This window comes from Salvelinus namaycush, unplaced genomic scaffold, assembly GCF_016432855.1.
Source record: "Salvelinus namaycush isolate Seneca unplaced genomic scaffold, SaNama_1.0 Scaffold2967, whole genome shotgun sequence".
NCBI classification, from domain to species: Eukaryota; Metazoa; Chordata; class Actinopteri; order Salmoniformes; family Salmonidae; genus Salvelinus; species Salvelinus namaycush.
In genome coordinates, this window is record NW_024059860.1 from 1 (window position 1) to 24,836 (window position 24,836).

A 24,836-nucleotide genomic window follows, 5' to 3' on the forward strand; every position below is an offset into this window, starting at 1 on the left:
CAGACACAGACACAGACGGAGAGAGAGACACAGACGGAGAGAGAGACACAGACGGAGAGAGAGACACAGACGGAGAGAGAGACACAGACGGAGAGAGAGACACAGACGGAGAGAGAGACACAGACGGAGAGAGAGACACAGACGGAGAGAGAGACACAGACGGAGAGAGAGACACAGACGGAGAGAGAGACAGACACACACAGAGACAGACACACACAGAGACAGACACACACACAGACCTAAGGCTCTTGCTGTGTGTGTTCCAGGGCTAAGCAGGACTCTGCAGAGGGAGACCCCTCCACCTGTAAAAACAACAGCTACAATAACCCCGCCTACTACATCCTGGAAGGCGTTCCTAACCAATCAGCTGCCACCCTGTCCTCGGAGCTCCTCCCCTCCCCCTGCTCCCCCCCAGCCGGTAAGGCACCCCTGTCTGGAGAGGGCAGGGGGAGGCACTCCTCAGGGTCCTCCCACCCCCGCAGGCACACGGCTGGACACCCTGTCCGGCCCATCAGTGAGGAGGGGTCCTCGGAGGATGATGGGATTGCAGTGGTGGGGGTGGTGTCAGGTGGAGGAGCGGGAGGCACACTGAACCGTCCTCCTCCTGACTTCCCCCCTCCCCCCCTCCCGAAAGGAGCACTGGAGATGGCCAACACCCCCTTCTCTAAACCCCGCCCCCTGTACCCCGACCTGGCCGAGGTGAAGATCCCCGCAGCCAATCCCAGTCCTGCCTTCGTCCTGGGGGAGGACTTTAGGAGGGGAGGCCCCGGGGGGCTGGACGACCAATCATGTTCGGTGCTGCAGATGGCGAAGACACTGAGTGAGAGCGAGTACCCCCCTCCTCCCCGTGCCCCCTCTGCACCCTCCCACCTCAGAGGCCAGGGGTTGGGGGACGCCTGTCGCACCTTCCCTCCCCGAGCCCCCATCACTGAGAGCATCGCTGAAGACCTACCAGAAGAAGTGAGATGTTTGTGGGTGGGAGGGAGGGAGGGAGGGAGGGGGGGTGGGCGGGCGGGCGGGAGGGAGGGAGGGAGGGCGATAGGGAGGGAGGGAGGGAGGGCGATAGGGAGGGAGGGAGGGGGTACTATGAATAAAAGGCAAACAGAACTGTTCATGTTGTTGTTAGGTTATTATGATGTATTAATGAAAAGCTTCTCCAGTGTTAAAGTGTGTGTGTGTGTGTGTGTGTGTGTGTGTGTGTGTGTGTGTGTGTGTGTGTGTGTGTGTGTGTGTGTGTGTGTGTGTGTGTAGGCGCTGTGGGGAAGCAGTAGCTCGTCTCTCTCCGTGGGGGAGTCGTCTGTGGGCGAGTGGCTACAGAGACTAGGGCTGGACCGCTATGAGGAAGGTCTGCTACACAACGGCTGGGACGACCTGGAATTCCTCAGGTACACAGACACACTGGGTGTTTCTCAATACGCATACTACCGTGCTCCACACTCCCATGCTCCAAGTGCATTCTCCCAGGAAGTTCTCTTGAGTCCATTCTTGTGAGGACAAGAGTGGGGAGAACACATTAAACATTACATTTGAGAAGTACTCACACCACCCTTACTGTGTTACCTCACATGCCACCTCCCCATTCACTGAACCTTCTTCCAGCCAGGACAATGATGACAATGGGCGAAACAAGATACACACAAAGCAAATGTTTTACTTCCTAATTATCAGCTAGATATACAGTGGCTTGCGAAAGTATTCACCCCCCTTGGCATTTTTCCTATTTTGTTGCCTTACAACCTGGAATTCCAATAGATTTTTGGGGGGTTTGTATCATTTGATTTACACAACATGCCTACCACTTTGAAGATGCAAAATATTTTTTATTGTGAAACAAGCAAGAAATAAGACAAAAAAACAGAATTTGAGCGTGCATGGACTAGGCCATTCCAACCCCTCGTGTGTTGCTTTAGCAGCATGCTTAGGGGCATTGTCCTGCTGGAAGGGGAACCTCCGTCCCAGTCTGAAATCTCTGGAAGACTGAAACAGGTTTCCCTCAAGAATTTCCCTGTATTTAGCGCCATCCATCATTCCTTAAATTCTGACCAGTTTCCTGTCCCTGCCGATGAAAAACATCCCCACAGCATGATGCTACCACCACCATGCTTCACTGTGGGGATGGTGTTCTCGGGGGGATGGGAGGTGTTGGGATTGTGCCAGACGTCGTGTTTTCCTTGATGGCCAAAAAGGTCAATTTTAGTCTTATCTGACTAGATTACCTTCTTCTATATGTGTGGGGAGTCTCCCACATGCCTTTTGGCGAACACCAAACATGTTTTCTTATAGATTACAACGATTCACTGTATGTGTAATTGTAATCTAGATAGCCATCTAGCTAGTTAAACAGGCAGAAATGACCATAAAACGAATGTTATGCAAGGTACAGTAGATGCCAATTCTTTATTGGTAGCTACTTAGCAAGTCTTCATGGTTAGCTAGCTAGCCAGTCAGCCCTATTGACATACTATGGACTTACCCATTCACTGAACCTTCCATCAGGACAATGGCAATAGAGATTAAACAATATATACACAAAGCAAACGTTTTACTTCATAACTATCAGCTAGCTATATGTGAATCGTATTAATATCGCTAACCAGATAGTATAACAGGCAAAAATTACCTAACACGAACATTATCCAAGGTAGATGTCAATTCTTCATAGGTAGCAAGCTAACAATTATTTGTGACTATCTGGCTAACTAACAGTAGTATCTAGGCAGTTAGCTCTATTGACTTACTATGGGCTTACAACCTACGCACACTACAGTGGGTATTGTAAGCAGCTAACCATACCAAAATTAACACAGCATGTATTTATTAAGGTATCTAGATAAAATATTGTAGTCACGCTTATGAGATGTGAATAGGCAACATTTCATTCCGAAGTCGGAGTGTATTTTCTCTCGCTTCAGCTCAAATAATGGGCGCCATTGATTTCACTAAAATTTGCATAATATCTTACGTGGTTGCGTCATATTTCTTTGAATACTTTCCGTTGAAGCTTGCATCAAAATATTTACAAACAGAGATCGCATTTGAGAAGTGTCCTCCGTGCTCCGTTTCAGATACTTTGATTTGGACTCATACTCCGACCCTCCCGTGCTGCAATTTGCGTGCTCTGAGTACGGTAGTATGCATTTTGAGAAACACACACACACACACACACAGTCAATCATGAAACATGTCACTTCATGAATCTCATCCAATCATGTTCCTCCTCAGTGACATCACAGAGGAGGACCTAGAGGAGGCAGGCATTCTAGACCCCGCCCACAAGAGGATTCTGCTGGAGAGCCTGAGACAGCAGAAGCAGCAGAAGTGAGCTGAACCGGTCCATGCTGAGCTGAGACGTGCTAATCCATGCCAGACTGTGCCTTCTGAGAGAAATTGCACTCCATTATACTTTCTGTTGACCAACAGATTTTTCGAACGTCCTTTTTTAGATGTATTGTACTGTGTAAGTGTCTTTATGTTAATGTAACTGTGGCTGTTGTGTTAGCCAGCCTTATTTAAACAGTAGAAACATTTCAGTCCTTTGGACCTCTACCCTGCCACCTGCATAACAGACCCCATTCCTCTCACCCCACCCCTTTCCTCTCACCCCCCCCCTTTCCTCTCACCCCGCCCCTTTCCTCTCACCCCGCCCCTTCCCTCGTCCTGAGAAACCATTCTGCTCCTGGGATGTAGAAGACATTGTGACATCATCAGGCTGCGACTTCTTCAGGCTTGCCTCAGCTAGAAAAACAGCTTGGTAGAACTGAGTTTATTATTGTTTTTATTCCGCTCATGAATATGATTATTAATGACTATCTGTTCATTGGTTCAGTGTTTTTTTTTTTTGTGTGTGTTTTATGTTTTTGAGATAAAGGGAATGTAGCGAACCACACCAACACTGAGACCTTCCTCTGTCAGTTTAACTGAACCTTTTGTTGAGCCGTGCTGGGCTCCAAGGCCCCTTTCAGTAGCACAGACTGCAGTACCCATCATGCAGTTGTCCATGTACTAATTAGTGTTTAATTGATGCTGAGCCAGCCTGAACACAGTGGGTCCCCAGGATCCTTACTGAGAAACACTGCCACACATCACACGCTGCTGGTTGTTCTTTTCACCACATGGTGGTGCTGTTGTCCTGGCAACCTCAGTAGGACCACAGATAAGAAACTGAAGACACACCAAGTGATATAAAGGACTGTTTTTAACATTATACATTAACATTCATGAAGTTGTTTTATATAAATGTATATGTTGACGTTATTTTACTGTTGTAAAAAAAAAAAAAATGACTGTTGCACAATGAGAGGAAACAGGAGAAATGTGAGTGAATGTCGTGTTAATCTGATGTTATCACCTTTAGCCCTATAGCATAGTGGCCCCTCCCATCCCGTCTCCTATACCCCCCTCTCTCATTCCTTCTCCTATACCTTTTCCTATACCCCCCTCTCTCATTCCTTCTCCTATACCCCCCTCTCTCATTCCTTCTCCTATACCCCCCTCTCATTCCTTCTCCTAAACCCCCCCTCTCCCATCCCTTCTCCTATACCCCTCCTCTCCCATTCCTTCTCCTATGCCCCCTCTCTCATTCCTTCTCCTGTACCCCCTCTCTCATTCCTTCTCCCGTACCCCCCCTCTTCCATCCCTTCTCCTATACCCCTCCTCTCCCATTCCTTCTCCTATACCCCCCTCTCTCATACCTTCTCCTATACCCCCCTCTCTCATTCCTTCTCCTATACCTTCTCCTATACCCCCCTCTCTCATTCCTTCTCCTATACCCCCCTCTCTCATACCTTCTCCTATACCCCCCTCTCTCATTCCTTCTCCTATACCCCCCTCTCTCATACGTTCTCCTATACCCCCCTCTCATTCCTTCTCCTATACCCCCCTCTCTCATACCTTCTCCTATACCCCCCTCTCTCATTCCTTCTCCTATACCCCCCTCTCTCATTCCTTCTCCTATACCCCCCTCTCTCATTCCTTCTCCTATACCCCCCCTCTCTCATTCCTTCTCCTATACCCCCCCTCTCTCATCCCTTCTCCTATGCCCCCCCTCTCCCATTCCTTCTCCCGTATCCCAGTGCCTTCTATACCCCCCCAGTGACTTTGATGCCAAGTTAGATTCTTTCCTTATGAGAGTGTTGATTCGTCCACTCCTCCCTAGTCAAGCTCTACCCAGCCCTGCCAACTCCACCTCGCCATAACACTGTTCTCCTGCTGTTCTCTGTAGGTTATTTCCTGTGGAGCTTGTCTGTTTCGAGCTCCAGTCTGGTCTTTCTCTGGTTGTAACAGTGGAACCATTGATCTCTTGTTATCGTTGTTTTTTTTCAGCAAATAAAAAGCTAATATTTAACCCGCCAACACTGTTTCTCTCTGCACTATAACTGACCACATGTATGTGTTAAATGGAAATACCTACAAGGGGACAAGGAAGAACAATGATTAAAATAGACAGGAAGGAGAAAATGCCTTGTATTGTTTAATACAACATACTGCACGCTATTAAAAATACCTGACTGTAGTCCTCTGTGGTGATGTAATACTGACTTGTCAATGGTGATGACGTCTTGTTCTGTTGTCTCCTCCAGTTTACTATGAAGGCTGATTTCACTATCACTGGCTTCGGGAGCTTCAGTTTTGACACAGGGGATCAGTATATTTGTACACTTTCTTTACGTTATTGGTGCTGAGACTCGGAGACTGGCTACTGTGACTCCCTTTTCTGTGTGTGTGAGACCAAGACAGGTTATTTGAGGAGAAGAAGAAGCTATGTGAGTGCAGAGAAGAGTGATATGATCCTTTAGCCCCCCCCCCCCCCCCCCCAATGCTCACAGACGGACACACACAAAACCACATCTTGTTCATTTGAGCAATGTTTTTATAGGGTAGATTTATTTGACAGAATATTACAGTAGTGCTATAACCCTTCATACAGTTGCTATAAGCCTTCCCTTTGCCCTTATGTAGACAGGATGGGCAGTGAGCTGAGACATGCTCTGTAATGAACAACTCCTCAGAGTAATGTGGAAAAAACACTAGACTATAACTAATATATTACTATTTACAAATCATTTTCAATTACAACATTTCGATATCTGTCCATTTAAAAAGACATACTGTTTTTGGTCACAAAAAACATTTTTATTGTTATTCCATTATTTTCTCATCCATAAATAACTGCTTTCCAGTAAAGTTGTCTTGAGTACCGTCTCTATAGTACCAGAGGGGGGGAGGGATCCAGGGGGAGAGGGAGACAGGGGGAGAGGGAGACAGGAGGAGTAGTGTCACAGACCATTAGAGTGACGTGTGTTTTATGCAGTAATGACGGTCGACCACTGGTCTACTAGTGTTCAAGCTGCAGTCAGAGAATGTCCAACAATGCTGACCTGAATCCCAGAACAGAACTCTTAAACCTCTACCTCCCTTCAGCCAGTCAGTCAACCAGCCAGCCAGTCAGTCAGCTAGTCGGCCAGCCAGCCAGTCAGTCAGCTAGTCGGCCAGCCAGCCAGCCAGTCAGTCAGCTAGTCGGCCAGCCAGTCAGTCAGCTAGTCGGCCAGCCAGTCAGTCAGCTAGTCGGCCAGCCAGTCAGTCAGTCAGCCAGCCAGTCAGTCAGCTAGTCGGCCAGCCAGTCAGTCAGCTAGTCGGCCAGCGAGTCAGTCAGCTAAGACAGTCAGCCAGCCAGCGAGTCAGTCAGGGAGGGAACATTGCTATGAGATGTTTGAGCTGGTAGTCTGGTGGGAATGGGGATCAGAGGGGAGGGTTGGGGGGTTGTCTGAGAGTAGGAGTTGTGTCGGGGTTCACTGGCAGGGGTGTGGTGAGGATGTGAGAGGGAATCTGGTCTGGCCTTCAGGGGGATAGTTGTATTTGGGTGTCCCCTCTCCATTACAGAGGGATTTGGGTGTCCCCTCTCCATTACAGAGGGATTTGGGGGTCCCCTCTCCAGTACAGAGGGATTTGGGGGTCCCCTCTCCAGTACAGAGGGATTTGGGGGTCCCCTCTCCAGTACAGAGGGGATGTGGGGGATATAAAGAAAGTTGTGCTTGCTGTTAAGAGGGTTTTGTCCCCCTGATTCTCCCCTGGGAGACTGACTGTTTACCTTCACCCTGCCTGGTTAACATACTAATCAGGAGGTACAGGGGCTAGGAGCCGTGCGTCCTCCGATACACGACCCTGCCGCACTGCTTCTTGACACAGTGCCTGCTTAACCCGGAAGCCAGCCGCACCAATGTGTCGGAAGAAACACCGTACACCTGGCTCTGACTGTGTCAGCGTGCATGCGCCCGGCCCGCCACAGGAGTCGCTAGAGTGCGATGGAACAAGGAAATCTCGGCCTGCCAAACCCTCTCCTAACCCGGACGACACTGGGCCAAACCCTCTCCTAACCCGGACGACACTGGGCCAATTGTGCGCCACCTCATGGGTCTCCCAGTCACTGCCAGCTGTGACACAGCCTGGGATCGAACCCGGGTCTGTAGTTACGCCTCAAGCCTTAGACCACTGCACCACTCATGAGACCCCCGCAAATCGATTTTAACAAACAATTGGTCCCCCAAAAAATGCGTCCCACTGTTGAATTTCAAAATCCCGATGTGGCCCTCGAGCCAAAAAGTTTGCCCACCCTTGGGCTAGGAGCTAGTGTTACTAATCAGGGGTACAGGGACTAGGAGCTAGTGTTACTAATCAGGGGTACAGGGACTAGGAGCTAGTGTTACTAATCAGGGGTACAGGGACTAGGAGCTAGTGTTACTAATCAGGGGTACAGGGACTAGTGTTACTAATCAGGTGTACAGGGACTAGGAGCTAGTGTTACTAATCAGGGGTACAGGGACTAGTGTTACTAATCAGGGGTACAGGGACTAGGAGCTAGTGTTACTAATCAGGGGTACAGGGACTAGGAGCTAGTGTTACTAATCAGGGGTACAGGGACTAGTGTTACTAATCAGGGGTACAGGGACTAGGAGCTAGTGTTACTAATCAGGGGTACAGGGACTAGGAGCTAGTGTTACTAATCAGGGGTACAGGGACTAGTGTTACTAATCAGGTGTACAGGGACTAGGAGCTAGTGTTACTAATCAGGGGTACAGGGACTAGTGTTACTAATCAGGGGTACAGGGACTAGGAGCTAGTGTTACTAATCAGGGGTACAGGGACTAGGAGCTAGTGTTACTAATCAGGGGTACAGGGACTAGGAGCTAGTGTTACTAATCAGGGGTACAGGGACTAGGAGCTAGTGTTACTAATCAGGGGTACAGGGACTAGTGTTACTAATCAGGGGTACAGGGACTAGGAGCTAGTGTTACTAATCAGGGGTACAGGGACTAGGAGCTAGTGTTACTAATCAGGGGTACAGGGACTAGTGTTACTAATCAGGGGTACAGGGACTAGGGGCTAGTGTTGCTAATGAGGGGTACAGGGGCTAGGAGCTAGTGTTACTAATCAGGGGTACAGGGACTAGGAGCTAGTGTTACTAATCAGGGGTACAGGGGCTAGGAGCTAGTGTTACTAATCAGGGGTACAGGGACTAGGAGCTAGTGTTACTAATCAGGGGTACAGGGGCTAGGAGCTAGTGTTACTAATCAGGGGCTAGGAGCTAGTGTTACTAATCAGGGGTACAGGGACTAGGAGCTAGTGTTACTAATCAGGGGTACAAGGGCTAGGAGCTAGTGTTGCTAAGTGCACAATGTCTGCCAATACCTTTTGGACTGTGTATAGTGTGTGTGTTGGGGGGGGTGTAGCTTTGTTGGAGTGAGAACATACAGAACAACTGACACACACACACACACACCCCGTATGAGATGCATGTTACACTCACACACCCCGTATGAGATGCATGTTACACACACACACACACCCCGTATGAGATGCATGTTACACACACACACACACCCCGTATGAGATGCATGTTACACACACTCACACACACCCCGTATGAGATGCTTGTTACACACACTTCAACACAAACACATATTCACAAACTACAACTGCCACTTAGAGAGTCCGGGTAGTAATAAATGAAATGGGTAGTCCCGCTCCGGGGGGCAGTAGATAGAGGGGGAAGGAGAATATAGATATACAGCAGTTATACTAGAAATCTCTGCTCCTTGTCTCTAGTACAGGTTAGTCTGTATAGATATACAGTAGTTATACTAGAGATCTCTGCTCCTTGTCTCTAGTACAGGTTAGTCTGTATAGATATACAGTAGTTATACTAGAGATCTCTGCTCCTTGTCTCTAGTACAGGTTAGTCTGTATAGATATACAGCAGTTATACTAGAAATCTCTGCTCCTTGTCTCTAGTACAGGTTAGTCTGTATAGATATACAGTAGTTATACTAGAGATCTCTGCTCCTTGTCTCTAGTACAGGTTAGTCTGTATAGATATACAGCAGTTATACTAGAAATCTCTGCTCCTTGTCTCTAGTACAGGTTAGTCTGTATAGATATACAGCAGTTATACTAGAAATCTCTGCTCCTTGTCTCTAGTACAGGTTAGTCTGTATAGATATACAGCAGTTATACTAGAAATCTCTGCTCCTTGTCTCTAGTACAGGTTAGTCTGTATAGATATACAGTAGTTATACTAGAGATCTCTGCTCCTTGTCTCTAGTACAGGTTAGTCTGTATAGATATACAGTAGTTATACTAGAAATCTCTGCTCCTTGTCTCTAGTACAGGTTAGTCTGTATAGATATACAGCAGTTATACTAGAGATCTCTGCTCCTTGTCTCTAGTACAGGTTAGTCTGTATAGATATACAGCAGTTATACTAGAGATCTCTGCTCCTTGTCTCTAGTACAGGTTAGTCTGTATAGATATACAGTAGTTATACTAGAGATCTCTGCTCCTTGTCTCTAGTACAGGTTAGTCTTGAGAGCATTGGGTTTCCGGTGGAAGGAGGAGAGCACGCCAGCGAAAGGCCCTGTCATACTGTCTGCAGGCTGCCACGCCTTCAGCAGCTCTGGAGCCTGGGCTGCGGGTTGGGCCATTCCTGGGTGGACGGGGCCTAGGCTGGGCCAGCCAGGGGGTTTGAGCCCCTGCAGAACGGGGGAGCTGGAGGTGTTGGCGTAGCCACCATTAGCAGGGGCGGGGCTGGGGCTGAGGCTGGCAGGGCTACCCATGTTCCCATTGGCTGAGCCGGGCAGCGAGGCGGTGCTGTCAGGGGTGGGACTGCAGGTGGACTCTTTTGATTCGTCATCATCTGAGGAAGATCTGGGCTCGCCCTTTTTCCCCCCAGCATTGCCATTATTCCCTCCTGGGCCCCCGGTCCCATTACTGGACTTAGAGTTGGCTGCACGCTCCACCTTACGGAACTTAGCCCGCCGGTTCTGGAACCACACCTGACACAGACAGACAATAAAGTTTAGTCTCATTCAAACGTCTAAAAATACAACCAAAAGAAAAAGGCAACAAAATAAATATATACAAAAATACACATAAAAATACATACTATCTCTAAAATATACTCATGAAGGATGTATAGATTACAATTTGGTAGATAACAATAATTTCGACATTAACTGACTGCATTTAAAAAATAAACATGATGGTGTAAGCCCATAGATGGATGAAAATATTTTATCTGTTGTGAATTCGTGTTTTTCATCGGAACCCTGGACTCACCTGCACCCGCGCCTCAGTAAGGTCGATCTTGAGCGCAAGCTCCTCGCGCGTGTAGATGTCGGGGTAGTGGGTCTCCGCGAACACGCGCTCCAGCTCCTTCAGCTGTGAGCTCGTGAAGGTGGTCCTTATGCGCCGCTGTTTCCGCTTCTCGTTTAAACCGGATGGGTCCGAGAAGAACTTATATGGAACTGCGGAGCCAACCAATCACAATAAAACCAATTAGTGATGCTCTGTTTTATTGTAGGCGTTTTTCGATAGGCTATGTTATGGAGTTGCCTTTGTCTGACCTCGTAGGCTATAGGCTATAGCTTGAGGCTGAAGATTTTTTCCCCTGTACAATACACGTTTTAATTGACTTGATCAATTCAACTAACGGTATATAGCCTATCAGTAGGCCTAGGTGAAATATCGTGGTTCCCATATTTATATAATTTATTATTCAGAGTTATTTTTTATTGACGTTTCTCTTTTGGTTTAGTCTATGATAGGGAAGTAGTCCACAATCGTACAAAATATATGACTATATTTATACAATTAGCTAGTTGTAATTATACCATGAACTAAATTAAATTATTTGTAATTTGGTCAAATTTGCCTAAGCTAAACATGGAATAACAGAATTTGATAGGCTATCAACAAGGGCATTGAATAAAACGTTGTGATAGACTAACCACCTTCCAGTTTCATTGTTTCATTCAATTTTATTTAAAAATGAAAAGTGTCATGCAGCCTGATCATTAGATACAGATATTTTAGAAGTGGTCTCTTTCCCCAGAAAGAGAGAGAGAGCGTGCATAACGCACGCGACGGTCTGTCAGTGCGCCTTCATTAGAACTACAATAAAATCATTTTTTTTTTAAATCATTAGCTTATCCAGAAAGTTAGAGGGAATTCACATATAAATATAAACATATAAACAGTGAAATAATCACGTTTTAGGCGCAGCAGGACGTGTACGCTTTTCGAATAAGGTGGCATAGCCTGCACTATTCAACCATTTGTTGAAGATAATTCGTTTTTATTAGTTGTAGGCCTATTAGTAACTATAAAACGTGATTGTTATTTAATTGTTATTAATATAAGACAGTAGTTACCATATTATTCTTGTTACTAAGTAGGCTATTGTTTGCTCCTTTTTTTCATTTGGACACATGAAAACGAGGTTGTGCATCTCAAGAGATTTCATCTTGCAAAATTGTAAATTCAAAAGGCGCTCGCACATCTGAGCTACCTTTGTTGCATGTACATGGTAACAGTTGAATAAGATGAGGGAAAAAAAGAAACCGATACGTAAAGCTTATTTTTTCTCATCCTGCAAAATTGTAAATAAATAAAGAATCTAGTTTTCCTATTCCATCATATCGACATGAATTATAAAATTGGAAATGTATGGCAAGGTAACAAAAAAATAAACATTTGAATTGCGCAATCGAATCGTGACCACATAACGAATTAAATAGAAAATGATGGATAAAGGAAAAGGTACATTTTAGGATAGGCTAAATTCTATTAAATTGACTAAACAAATGACAAATTTGATTAGTTGATAATAGAGATATATTTGCCATCTACCGAATTGTACACTGACTGAATTATCCCCATGCCAACGAACATAAAACGAAAGATTAGACCGTCAAATTAAGAGGTATGCTAATATGAAACAGAATATTTATAATTTCGATTAATTGGGTTATCATTAATCAAATGAAATGTCTTTCCTTCTTCGATTCGCCTAGTTGGTATAATCAAATAACAAAAATGACATTTTACGCAAGTATTTCAAATAAGACCAGACGCTTTAACTATAGCCAACAGCTGGAGATTAAACACCGGTGTGAGCAACTCCTACGAGCCAAATCTCCCGCTCATGCCCTACTATACCCTCTCCCCATGCTCTCTGCGCGCTCTTACCTGTGGAGTAGGGTGTGGGCTGGTGCTCCCGAAGGGACCCCAGGGTGCAGCTAGCGGTGCTCAGGGGTGCGCATCCCGGGTTGGCACCGAACCCGGTCCGGATCGGGTTGTACTGGAACGAGCTGGCCTGACTGCACGAGCTGAAGTCCGCGTAGGCCGATGCCTCCATGGCCGCCATGCACGAGTCATATGAGTTCAGGTAGGAGTAATCCATTTTATACATGGAGGCGCGAGGACGACAACTCTGGGGCGAGCGCTGGATGAAATGTACTTCTCGGGATTCGAGAGGAATTAAAACGGTTAAAGCTATAAAAAAAACACCACAGAATGAATTCCGTTTTTCAAATTTCTCCAACGACCAGCTTTAGGTCCCCGAGTTCAGTCCCGCTCTCAATGTGGTTTTCTTGTTTTCAGTCAAAGCATGATGGTATTTTACCATATATGTCTTTCTTCACGTCTCTCTCTCTTCCTTGAAAGTAATATTCCTGAAATCTCTTTCTTTTCTCTCTCAGTATCAGTATCTTCCTCTTCCATCCACGTCAGTTTCGCTCTCGCTCCCTTCCGGACCACCTCGCCTTGCACTCAGTATGACAGCGCACCGGCCAGCTCGCGCAGTGTTTATAATAAACTTGGCAGTCCGCGAGACAATAACGAGGCGGTGGTCTCTTTCCATGACAATGTCTCGAGAGTCTATTGGGGGGCATCGTGCGCGGTCAGCCCCCTCCCACTACTCATGCATTACTAATGCGCGCGAAGTTAACCCTCAGCCAGACGTCTTTATGCCAGATAAACTCCTGATATGATTCTGATTTCTGGAATTACATATTTTATTTGCTGTTGTTCGAGATGTCGCCTTTCTCTCAGTGTAAGAGTGGTCGCCTATATATGGGTGTATGCGTCACCTCAAGAGTGTCTGACTGCAGAACCAAACTAAACGCGTTTCAATCAGTGGATCCCATGGAAAGCTTTCATAAACGCACTGACTCCCCATAAATTGGTTTAAGTTATTGTTCAGTAGCATCCAACGTGATATGAAACACACTAGCACGCGCCTCTTGGGCCATAAACTTATAATGCCCAGGGTGGTTAGAGCACAATCTCAGCGTCTCCTCTTATTCCGGGGCTGGAATGGAAGTGACACTAAATCGATTTAACGTTTATTAAACACATGAATTATCAGTTGCATAGAAACCAGGAGTGTCCTCTCTGCTACCTCTGGGTCCTTAATTCAACCGTTTGAGAAATTAAGAGGTTCTTCGTTAGAAGAAAATAGCCCATATTCGACAAAATCTTATCGTCCAAACCCTTGGAGCTTGTGTTGCTAAATTAACCGGTTTACGCGCGTGCTAAATTGATTATGGGAATGTGGCCACTGGCCCTGTGTGCGTGTAATAATATAACACGGTTTTATATGTAAAAGAGCAACTCTCGACAGTGGCAGAGGACTCTTCTCGTACTATCACAGCTTACTTTGCCAGTGGCCCAGTCTAATGGCATTACAACCTGCCGCATTGCCATGTTTATATCCCATTGAATAACCCGCATCTTGCCGTGTCGGGACTGGGGTTTCTCCGCGCACAACAAGTCTCCATTAATATCAATAACGTTAGGAATCTTCTTGAAAATGTATGTTGTCTGAACGCATGGCACACGGTGGTGGCAGCAAGGGCGCGCGGTCAGGCCCCGGTTGCCATGCGTTAGAAGGGCGGGGAGCACCGGGAGAGAATAGTCGTTTATATTAGCCACTACAGTGTCTCTAACTCAGATACTTTTTCTTGTATGGACTTATATGTCACAAAAACTATGATGATAACAATGATATCAATTATAAATTATAAAACAAAAAACATTGCAATATTGGCCTATAAAATAAAATACAATAGAATGAATATATATTAATAACATGCAGTCACAATAGTTATCAGTTCATTTTCGTTTCTGTCTCTGCTTTTCAAAGCTTAATCATGGACATTTTAAAGGACTGTTGAACTCATGTTTAGTCATGTGTATGCCTCACCGTTGTCCCCATTCATATGCATATAATGCATGTCTATAGACTTCAACTTTCAATGGGGATGTTTTTATTGCTGTGTTTTGAGTTCTTCCTCGGCTGGTTATTGTAGACCTACAGGCTCATAACTTGCAGGTTAAAGAGGCCTATACATTTCAAACCATTTTATTCCTATAGATTACTCAGTTTCCCTTCAACATATATAAATCACATCTCCTCAATACCGGTGCTGTTACGTTAAGCTGCTCTATAGGGTACCACTCACTTTTCATTTACAAAAAGATTGTCAACTTCAATGCAATATAACAAGTTGTTGTTTCAACATTGTATGCCACCGCGTGCTGTTTCAGCTTAATAATCACTTTACTCCAGTTAATCAACTGGATATAAACTGATTATCTAAATAAAATGTCCGATGCATATTTCCCCATATGCCTAACTGGTGTGTGATTGTGATATTGTCTGAAGCATGATATCAGATTGATCTGTCGGCTTTGTGTCTGTCATCTTGCAGGTATGTTGGGTGCCCTATTCCACGAGCTCAACAAAGGGTTTTGCAGTCCTTGGGGCGCGCACGAGCCGGACCCTGAATCAGAACCCATGCAGTTGTCTCGCCCCCAGCCTCTCTCTCTCTCTTTCTCTCTACCACAGACCTGGCACCATTAGTCATAGAGCTGTCGCGCGCTCTGACTAACCGGGTTAGAAGCGGTCCGCCTGAAGCCGGTGCGCCATTGTGCATATAAGTAATTCGGGATTGAATGGCTGGTGCGCCAACGGGACCCCATCGCTCCACCTTCACTCATCCATCACCGTGCAAATCATATGCACGCACTAGCTCTATCCCCAAAATGTAGCCTATCCTGTGCACTTACAGGCCTAATGCTTTCACAGAGCAGGGAAAGGACATAGGCCTACATAAATACAAAACGTGTTGAAGCTAAACACACTTTCATCTGTGTATTTACAGCAACAGGTGCCTGGCAACCGCCCGTCCACACTATATCATTTTATCTGCTGTTTCATTGGCTGTTTCAGCACCGTGTCTGACTCAATAAAATGCTCAAAATAATGGTTTGAATTAAGCAGGTTTTATGACAGACCACTGGCCGGTCGGTTCTCAACTGCTAGGTTTTATGACAGACCACTGGCCGGTCGGTTCTCAACTGCTAGGTTTTATGTCAGAACACTGGCCGGTCGGTTCTCAACTGCTAGGTTTTATAACAGACCACTGGCCGGTCGGTTCTCAACTGCTAGGTTTTATGTCAGACCACTGGCCGGTCGGTTCTCAACTGCTAGGTTTTATGACAGACCACTGGCCGGTCGGTTCTCAACTGCTAGGGTTTATGACAGACCACTGGCCGGTCGGTTCTCAACTGCTAGGTTTTATGACAGACCACGGGCCGGTCGGTTCTCAACTGCTAGGTTTTATGACAGACCACTGGCCGGTCGGTTCTCAACTGCTAGGTTTTATGACAGACCACTGGCCGGTCGGTTCTCAACTGCTAGGTTTTATGACAGACCACGGGCCGGTCGGTTCTCAACTGCTAGGTTTTATGACAGACCACTGGCCGGTCGGTTCTCAACTGCTAGGTTTTATGACAGACCACTGGCCGGTCGGTTCTCAACTGCTAGGTTTTATGTCAGACCACTGGCCGGTCGGTTCTCAACTGCTAGGTTTTATGACAGACCACTGGCCGGTCGGTTCTCAACTGCTAGGTTTTATGACAGACCACTGGCCGGTCGGTTCTCAACTGCTAGGTTTTGTGTCAGATCACTGGCCGGTCGCTTCTCAACTGCTAGGTTTTATGACAGACCACTGGCCGGTCGGTTCTCAACTGCTAGGTTTTATGACAGACCACTGGCCGGTCGGTTCTCAACTGCTAGGTTTTATGACAGACCACTGGCCGGTCGGTTCTCAACTGCTAGGTTTTATGACAGACCACGGGCCGGTCGGTTCTCAACTGCTAGGTTTAATGACAGACCACTGGCCGGTCGGTTCTCAACTGCTAGGTTTTATGACAGACCACGGGCCGGTCGGTTCTCAACTGCTAGGTTTTATGACAGACCACTGGCCGGTCGGTTCTCAACTGCTAGGTTTTATGACAGACCACTGGCCGGTCGGTTCTCAACTGCTAGGTTTTATGCCGACTCCAGTGCCCCTCAGGCCTACTGATTGAGCTAGACTGGGGTGGGGCTGGTGAAATAACCACTCCCCAATTCATGGATTCAAGGACTGCAGTCCATGAGATCAAAATTATGGTTTTAAATTTATTTGAATTTATAGGCTATACTCTTAGAAAAAAGGTTGTTTGCTTCATATTCTGACACCTCTAAAGGTTCTATATAGAACCGAAATTTGTTCCATATAGAATCCTATATGAAAGTCAAGGGTTCTAAATGGAACCAATTATGGTGCAGTGAAGAAGAACCCTTGGGGTTCTGATCAAAGGACCCTATAAAAGGGTTCTATATATAGAACCCTTAGGCGTGCCATATATGAAGCAAATATAGAACCCTTTTTGGTTCTATCCAGAACCTCCTTTTGTAAGAGAATAGGCGACTCCATTAAATTGGATATAACAGACCATTTTACAGGTTCATTTACAGCCCATAACATGTAGATCTATCATTCAAGAATAATATCATTATTTGTAATGACCATTACAGCTGTAAATAGCCTCTACAGACACAACATGGTGTCCCGACAGATGTAGGTTTACAGATGTAGATTGTAAAAAAGAAAACTCGTTAAATAAATATAAATCCATGTATATAGCCTACTCCATTAAACTGACTAAAATTAGCCAACGGATTTTCCTTCAAACATTGTTTTGGAATATGAGATATGCATCCGTGGTTTATACTTATCATGCCACTGTAGGCTTACATTCGATACCAACTACGCAATACAAATAATTATTATTTACTTTATAGTTCATCTGAGCAGGCTTTTGCTTCTTTTTCTAATTCTGTTGAAAATGGGTTTGGTAGCCTCCGAGTTTCAGCACCATGTCACGGACAGCAGCCATGCATGATCTATCTGTATTACATGATATTTAGTTGAAGAAAAATGCTCTTGATTATTTACAATTTTGGTGTCAATATCGGACGAAAGCCAAATAGATATTTTCACACGGTAAACGACATTCTATTCTATTATATTATATAGGTATTATATATATTATATGTGTGTTGATTACTCTAAATTACAAATTGACCAATCGCTATTTGGCCGTTAATTCGCCTGGTAGTTCATTTAAAAAAGGAAATGTCTAGGCATATATCAAATATCTATCGAAATAATACATTAGGGCCTATAGCCTGTAATAATTATAGCTTCAACAATAGAACTGAAAATAGCCATTTTGGTTAGGCTACTATGACTCAATGATAGACCAGAGACTAGAACACATTACAGCTTTGTCACGAGGTTCTAATCACCCTCTGTGGGACTGGTCAGGATTCTGCTCTCGTGATGGATCGGTTACCTCTTTTGATTGACACGCCCGCGTGTTCCAGACCACCACGTGCCCCGGGACAGATACCGTCTCGGCCCCCGTTGCGGCCTTTCACTGAACCCGGTACATATCCGTCCCATCTTTTACTGATCCCTCACCCTACGCTCAGTCTCCCTTCTCTCCATCCATCTCCCTTCTCTCCATCCATCTCCCTTCTCTCCATCCATCTCCCCTCTCTCCATCCATCTCCCTTCTCTCCATCTATCCATCACAGCGGCACCAGTCTCCCCTCTCTCCATCCATCTCCCTTCTCTCCATCCATCTCCCTTCTCTCCATCTATCCATCACAGCGGCACCAGTCTCCCCTCTCGCCATCCATCTCCCCTCTCTCCATCCATCTCCCCTCTCTCCATCTATCCATCACAGCGGCACCAGTCTCCCCAGGTCTCATCAATCTCCCCTCTACCCCCCACCCGCCTGCTTCATTAGCCCAATCTGCATTCACCAGCTATCGTTCTTACCACCCCGTCCCGACTATCGGAAACGATTACGGTCAGAGCTATGGGGAAAGCGAAACCAAAACGAACGGAATTCAATTAGCATAGGAGACGTGCCCCATTTTCGTTAAAATAGGCCATTTTTGATTGCAAGGCAAAAATACACATTAATTACATGGGACCACCAAAAATAAATGATCTAGCCAACAAGACACATGCGGTTTACCAGGGCATCTAGGCCTATGAGAAGTTAAGACACATTTGGGAGGAGGAATGTGATTATTTGGGGAAATCATTAGAATATTCCCTGACTCTGATCCCTCTCTCTGTCACTCCAGGGTCGAGCCTCTTGTGGCTATTGTTGCCGCATCTGTTGACTCAGACGCCATGAATGCGAAAGGCCACCGTTACAGTTTCCGTTAAATCTCCCATGAATTTAAAAGTCCAAAGTTAAACTCCGTGCGCCCACTCAGGCCCCTGCGCCAGGGTATTATCCCGGATTAACGGGTCCTCTGAGACAAACACTCCGCAAAGCGGCTTTGGCTCTTTGAAGGGATTAAATGTTAACGTTTAAACTCTCGAGTGAAGGTCGCTGTTCTTTTGCGCCACAATGGAAAACAAGCTACGCACATTTAACTTTGGAAACAGTTTAATTTTACCAGCAAACTCACCTTTGAATCCAAGTGACGTGACCGCCACACAATAGATGGCCCACAAGACCCTGACTACTGTTGCGAGGTGCAGATGGACCCCTCTTCAGTTCAACAATGTCACCAATAATGGATATTTTTAGGGACATCAGCTGTAGCCTGAACTATTTAATTACAGGATCGGTGTCCCGACCTTGGGACGGTTGAGCTAACGTAGGCTAATTCGATTAGCATGAGGTTGTTAGTAACACAAACAATTTCCCAGGACATAGACATATCTGATATGGGCAGAAAATTCTTGAAAATCTAACTGCACTGTCCAATTTACAGTAGCTATTACAGTGAAAGAATACCATGCTATTGTTTGAGGAGAGTGCACAATTATGAACTTGAAAATGTATTAATAAACCAATTAGGCACATTTGGGCAGTCTTGATACAACATTTGAACAGATATGCAATGGTTCATTGAATCAGTCTAAAACCTTGCACATACACTGCTGCCATCTAGTGGCCAAAATCTAAATTGCGCCTGGGCTGGAATAATACATTATGGCCTTTCTTTTGCATTTCAAATATGTTTTTTTCTTTGTATTATCTTTTACCAGATCTAATGTGTTATATTCTCTTACATTAATTTGGGGCGGCAGGGTAGCCAAGTGGTTAGAACGTTGGGCTAGTAACTGCAAGGTTGCAAGTTCAAATCCCTGAGCTGACAAGGTACAAATCTGTCATTCTGCCCCTGAACAAGGCAGTTAACCCACTGTTCCTAGGCTGTCATTGAAAATAAGAATTTGTACTTAACTAGTTAAATAAACCTTTAAACTGTTTTTTTAATCACATCACCACAAACTTCAAAATGTTTCCTTTCAAATGGTATCAGTAAAATGCATATCCTTGCATCAGGTCCTGAGCTACAGGCAGTAAGATTTGGGTATGTCATTTTAGGCAAAAAATTTAAAAAAGGGACCGATCCTTTAAAGGTTTTAACACCACAAGATTGGAAATCTTTCTTGAATCAAATGTCCTGTTCAGTTGTGCTGAAATCTAAGTAAGGTGACAGACATTCCTAACACTGATCTGAATCTAAGTAAGGTGACAGACATTCCTAACACTGATCTGAATAAAAGGCATGGAAAGTCAAATACATTTCTAATGACTAAACACACTCTAAACAGGACAATGGGGAAGTAAATACTAGTGGTTGAAACATTCTGAAAGTATTCAGACCCCTTCCCTTCTTTTTTTTTTGTTACGTTACAGCCTCATTCTAAAATTGATTAAATAGTTTTTTCCCTTGTCAATCTACACACAACACCCACAATGACAAAGCAAAAAAAGATTTTTAGAAATGTTTGCAAATGTTTACAAAAACTGAAATTTTACATTTGCAGAACTATTCAGACCCTTTACTCAGTACTTTGTTGAAGCACCTTTGACAGAGATTACAGCCTCGACTCTTCTTGGGTATGATGCTACAAACTTGGCACACCTGTATTTGGGGAGTTTCTTCCATTCTTCTCTGCAGATCCCCTCAAGCTCTGTCAGATTGGATGGGGAGCGTCGCTGCACAGCTAATTTCAGGTCTCTCCAGAGATGTTGGATCGGGTTCAAGTCCGGGCTCTGGCTGGGTCACTCAAGGACATTCAGAGACGTGTCCCGAAGCCACTCCTGCGTTGTCTTGGCTGTGTGCTTAGGGTCGTTGTCCTGTTGGACGGTGAACCTTAGGTCCTGAGCGCTCTGGAGTAGGTTTTCATTAAGGATATCTCTGTACTTTGCTCCGTTCATCTTTACCTCAACCCTGACTAGTCTCCCAGTCCCCGGCGCTGAAAAACATCCCAACAGCCTGATGCTTGGTTTCCAGATTTCCTCCAGACGTGACGCTTGGCATTCAGGACAAATAGTTCAATCTTGGTTTCATCAGACTAGAGAATCTTGTTTCTCATGGTCTGAGAGTCTTTAGGTGCCTTTTGGCAAACTCAAACTGATTGGTCAGTTTGCCTGGGCGGACCCCTCTAGGAAGAGTCTTGGTGATTCCAAACTTCTTCCATTTAAGAATGATGGAGGCCACTGTGTTCTTGGGGACCTTCAATGCTGCAGACATTGTTTGGTACCCTTCCCCAGATCTGTGCCTCGACACAATCCTGTCTCGGAACTCTACGGATAATTCCTTTGACCTCATGGCTTGGTTTTTGCTCTGACATGCACTGTCAACTGTGAGACAGTGTGTGTGTGCCTTTCCAAATCATGTCCAATCAATTGAATTTACCACAGGTGGACTCCAATCAAGTTATAGAAACATCTCAAGGATGATCAATGGAAACAGGATGCACCTGAGCTCAATCTCGAGTTTCATAGCAAAGGGTCTGAATAATTATGTAAATACGTTATTTCAGTTTTTTATTTTTAATAAATTAGCAAAATGTATAAAAACCTGTTTCACTTTGTCATGATGAGGTATTCTGTGTAGATTGATGAGGGGGGAAAATTATTGAATCAAGCGTATCTAAATGTGGAAAAAGTCAAGGGGTCTGAATACTTTTCGAATGCAGTCAGTTTCCTGCTTGGAAACTGACTGGAAAAAACTGACTATCATGTTTAATTGAAGCATTCCTGTGTTTAAGATGAACACTTATTATCAAATCTACATGCCTCATGTTTAAGTTTTAAAGCACTGCATCAAATATATAAGTAAGGCTTATATTATTTTCATATGATTATTTATGCTATCCCCATGTCTAGCCTAGCAATGGACCTAGCAATTAGCCCGATCTTAAAAAAATATTTTTAGGATAAAAACCAGACCAACTGTTCCTAGAGAAAACACACACACACACACACACACACACACACACACACACACACACACACACACACACACACACACACACACACACACACACACACACACACACACAGCTGGAGGAGCTGGGATGGCCGCGCGCAGGAGAGCTTCTACAAACACGCTAATTAGATCTCAAGCTCAGGCCCCGCGCTCTGAAAGCTGGCCGGCGGCGGGGCGCGCGGAGCTGTGGAAAGTTAATTGAATTAAATCCCCTCTAAACTAATTAGGCTGCAATCTGCCACGCGAGCTGTCCCTGAGCAAGGTTCGAATTAGGGAGAATGGATTTGTTCCTTTCTTTAGGAGAAGGGGGATGGCTGTGTTTTAGGGCTATTTTATTCCCTTTTATGATAATTCTCCCGTTGGGACAGGCGAGTGTGCGTAACTGTACGGGGTTTGGCAGCTTGCATCTGGAGATGCTCCGGTCCGCGTCTCGAGCCCACCCGCGCGCCCTGCTCACCGTCACCATGTCAGAAAGCAGCCTGTACCCCCGAGCGTCTCTATTTGGCCTACACCCGATGAGGAGAGGGGAGCCTCTCTGTTGCCAATATGATGAGGATGAGCTAAGCGCGGAGTAATGGTGGATCGATCCGTGCCTGCCTTCTGAGAGACCTCGGGGGGAAAGAGAAAAGAGAGAGAGGAGAGGAAAGGGGGAGACGGGCAGGGGAGGATAACACGGATGAAAATGTCCCGTTAAGAGCGCGGACAGATATGATAATGGACCACGAGGCTATCAGAGCTCTGAGTGATGCGCGCGGGCCGCGCTGAGTGCTCACGAGCGAGTCATCATCACCCACCTCCTCGTGATGTTGCCACGCCAGACAGGCCCCAACGATAGAAGCATAACATGGAGATAAAATAAAAGGAATTATAGGTATACACTTTAAAAAAAAAAAGATATCTAGAACCGAAATAGGTTCTTCGACTGTTCCCATATGATAACCCTTTGAAAAAAACCTTTGGTTTCACAGAGGGTTCTACATAGAACCCAAAAGGGTTCTAGCTGCAACCAAAAAGGGTTCTGCCTCGAACCAAAAACGGTTTTCCTAGGGCAGGTATTCCCAAATGGGGGTACGCCAAATAAAAATGTGTTTCACATTTTCTTCACATTGTCAAACAGTACATTTATATTTTCCAACGGGGCTACACATCTGGGTGAGTTTTTTTCTCTCGCCTGTGTAGCCTCGTTTCACTGGCAAAAATACAATTTAACCATCTAGTGTTCAGCGAAATAACAACACAATGTCAAATACAGGTAGCCTAGTCAAATAATTAACATCCAATCACATTAACCATTACTCTCTCAGGGGAATTCCACTAACGGTCCGTATGTAGCCAAATGTAGCTGCTGCTCATGTTGGTATCTGTACTGATGGCCAAAAGCCATGACAGGGAGACATAGTGGAGTGGTAACGTGCGTGCAAGCAGTTGCTCCGACACCACTTGGGTACACTGCAGCATCCACCAAGAGGCTGTTGCTGCCAAGGGAATGCCTGACAGCTTGAAAGACGTTTTGGACACTACAGTGAAAATGGTTAACTTTGTTAAAGCAAGGCCCCTGAACTTTCGTGAATTTTCTGCGCTATGCAATGATATGGGCAGCAACCATGTAACGCTTCTACAACATACAAAGTGCGTTGGTTATCAAGGGGCAAAGTATTGACACTTTCTTTTAACTGAGAGAAGAGCTTAAAGTTTTCTTTACTGACCATAATTTTCACTTGTCTGACCGCTTGCATGATGACGAGTTTCTCACACGACTGGCCTATCTGGTTGATGTCTTTTTCCACCTGAATGATCTGAATCTAGGATTACAGGGACTCTCCGCAACTATATTCAATGTGCGGGACAGAATTGAGGCTATGATTAAGAAGTTGGAGCTCTTTTCTGTCTGCATTAACAAGGACAACACACAGGTCTTTTCATCATTGTATGATTTTTTTGTGTGCAAATGAACTCAAGCTTATGGACAATGTCAAACGGGGCGGCAAGTAGCCTAGTGGTTAGAACGTTGGGCCAGTAACCGAAAGGTTGCTAGATCGAATCCCCGAGCTGACAAAGTAAAAAACTGGCGTCCTGCCCCTGAACAAGGAAGTTAACCCACTGTTCCTAGACCGTCATTGTAAAAAAGGTTTAAAAAAGAAAGGTGATATAGCGAAGCACCAGAGTGAGTTGGGTGCACAATTACTTTCCTGAAATGGATGACACAAACAATTGGATTCGTTATCCCTGCCTCCAGTCCACTTATTGATATCTGAACAAGAGAGCCTCGTCGAAATTGCAACAAGCGGTTCTGTGAAAATTGAATTTAATCAGAAGCCACTGCTAGAAACCATCAAAGTAGACTGTGCCTTGGCAAATCACGCTGTTAAGACACTAATGCCCTTTGCAACCACGTATCTATGTGAGAGTGGATTCTCGGCCCTCACTAGCATGAAAACTAAATACAGGCACAGACTGTGTGTGGAAAATTATTTAAGACAGACTCTCTCCAATACAACCCAACATTGCAGAGTTATGTGCATCCTTTCAAGCACACCCTTCTCATTAACCTGTGGTGAGTTATTCACCATTTTCAATGAACAAATAAGGTTTTATATGTAAAATGGTTCAATAAAGAGCAACATTATTATGTTATTATTTGTGCCCTGGTCCTATAAGAGCTCATCGTCACTTCCCACGAGCCGGGTTGTGACAAAAACTCAAACTCATTCTTATGTTTAATAAATGTATCGTATAGTGTGTGTGTGGCAGGCTTATAATGATGGCAAAAAACAACATTTGAGAGTTGACCATGGTGTACGCAGCTGGAGGTTGAATGTTTGAAGGGGTACAGGCCTATAAAAAGTTTGGGAAC

General features: G+C 45.2%; 2 protein-coding genes across 2 annotated transcripts; one reads left to right on the forward strand and one right to left on the reverse strand.

Moving 5' to 3' along the window:
- Positions 1 to 166: 166 nt before the first annotated feature.
- LOC120039735 (phosphatidylinositol 3,4,5-trisphosphate 5-phosphatase 2A-like) lies at positions 167 to 4,300 on the forward strand. Its single transcript, XM_038985135.1, has 3 exons — positions 167 to 960; positions 1,252 to 1,385; positions 3,223 to 4,300. Exons 1-3 carry the CDS (start codon positions 646 to 648, stop codon positions 3,320 to 3,322), a joined length of 549 nt encoding a protein of 182 aa, XP_038841063.1. The 5' UTR covers positions 167 to 645; the 3' UTR covers positions 3,323 to 4,300.
- A 5,542-nt stretch (positions 4,301 to 9,842) lies between these two features.
- Positions 9,843 to 12,745, reverse strand: LOC120039734 (paired mesoderm homeobox protein 2A-like). The gene is made up of 3 exons (XM_038985134.1): positions 12,523 to 12,745; positions 10,612 to 10,799; positions 9,843 to 10,328 (listed from the first exon to the last, which is right to left on the reverse strand). The coding sequence occupies exons 1-3, from the start codon at positions 12,743 to 12,745 to the stop codon at positions 9,843 to 9,845; spliced, it is 897 nt and encodes a 298-aa protein (XP_038841062.1).
- Between the last annotated feature and the right edge of the window lie 12,091 nt (positions 12,746 to 24,836).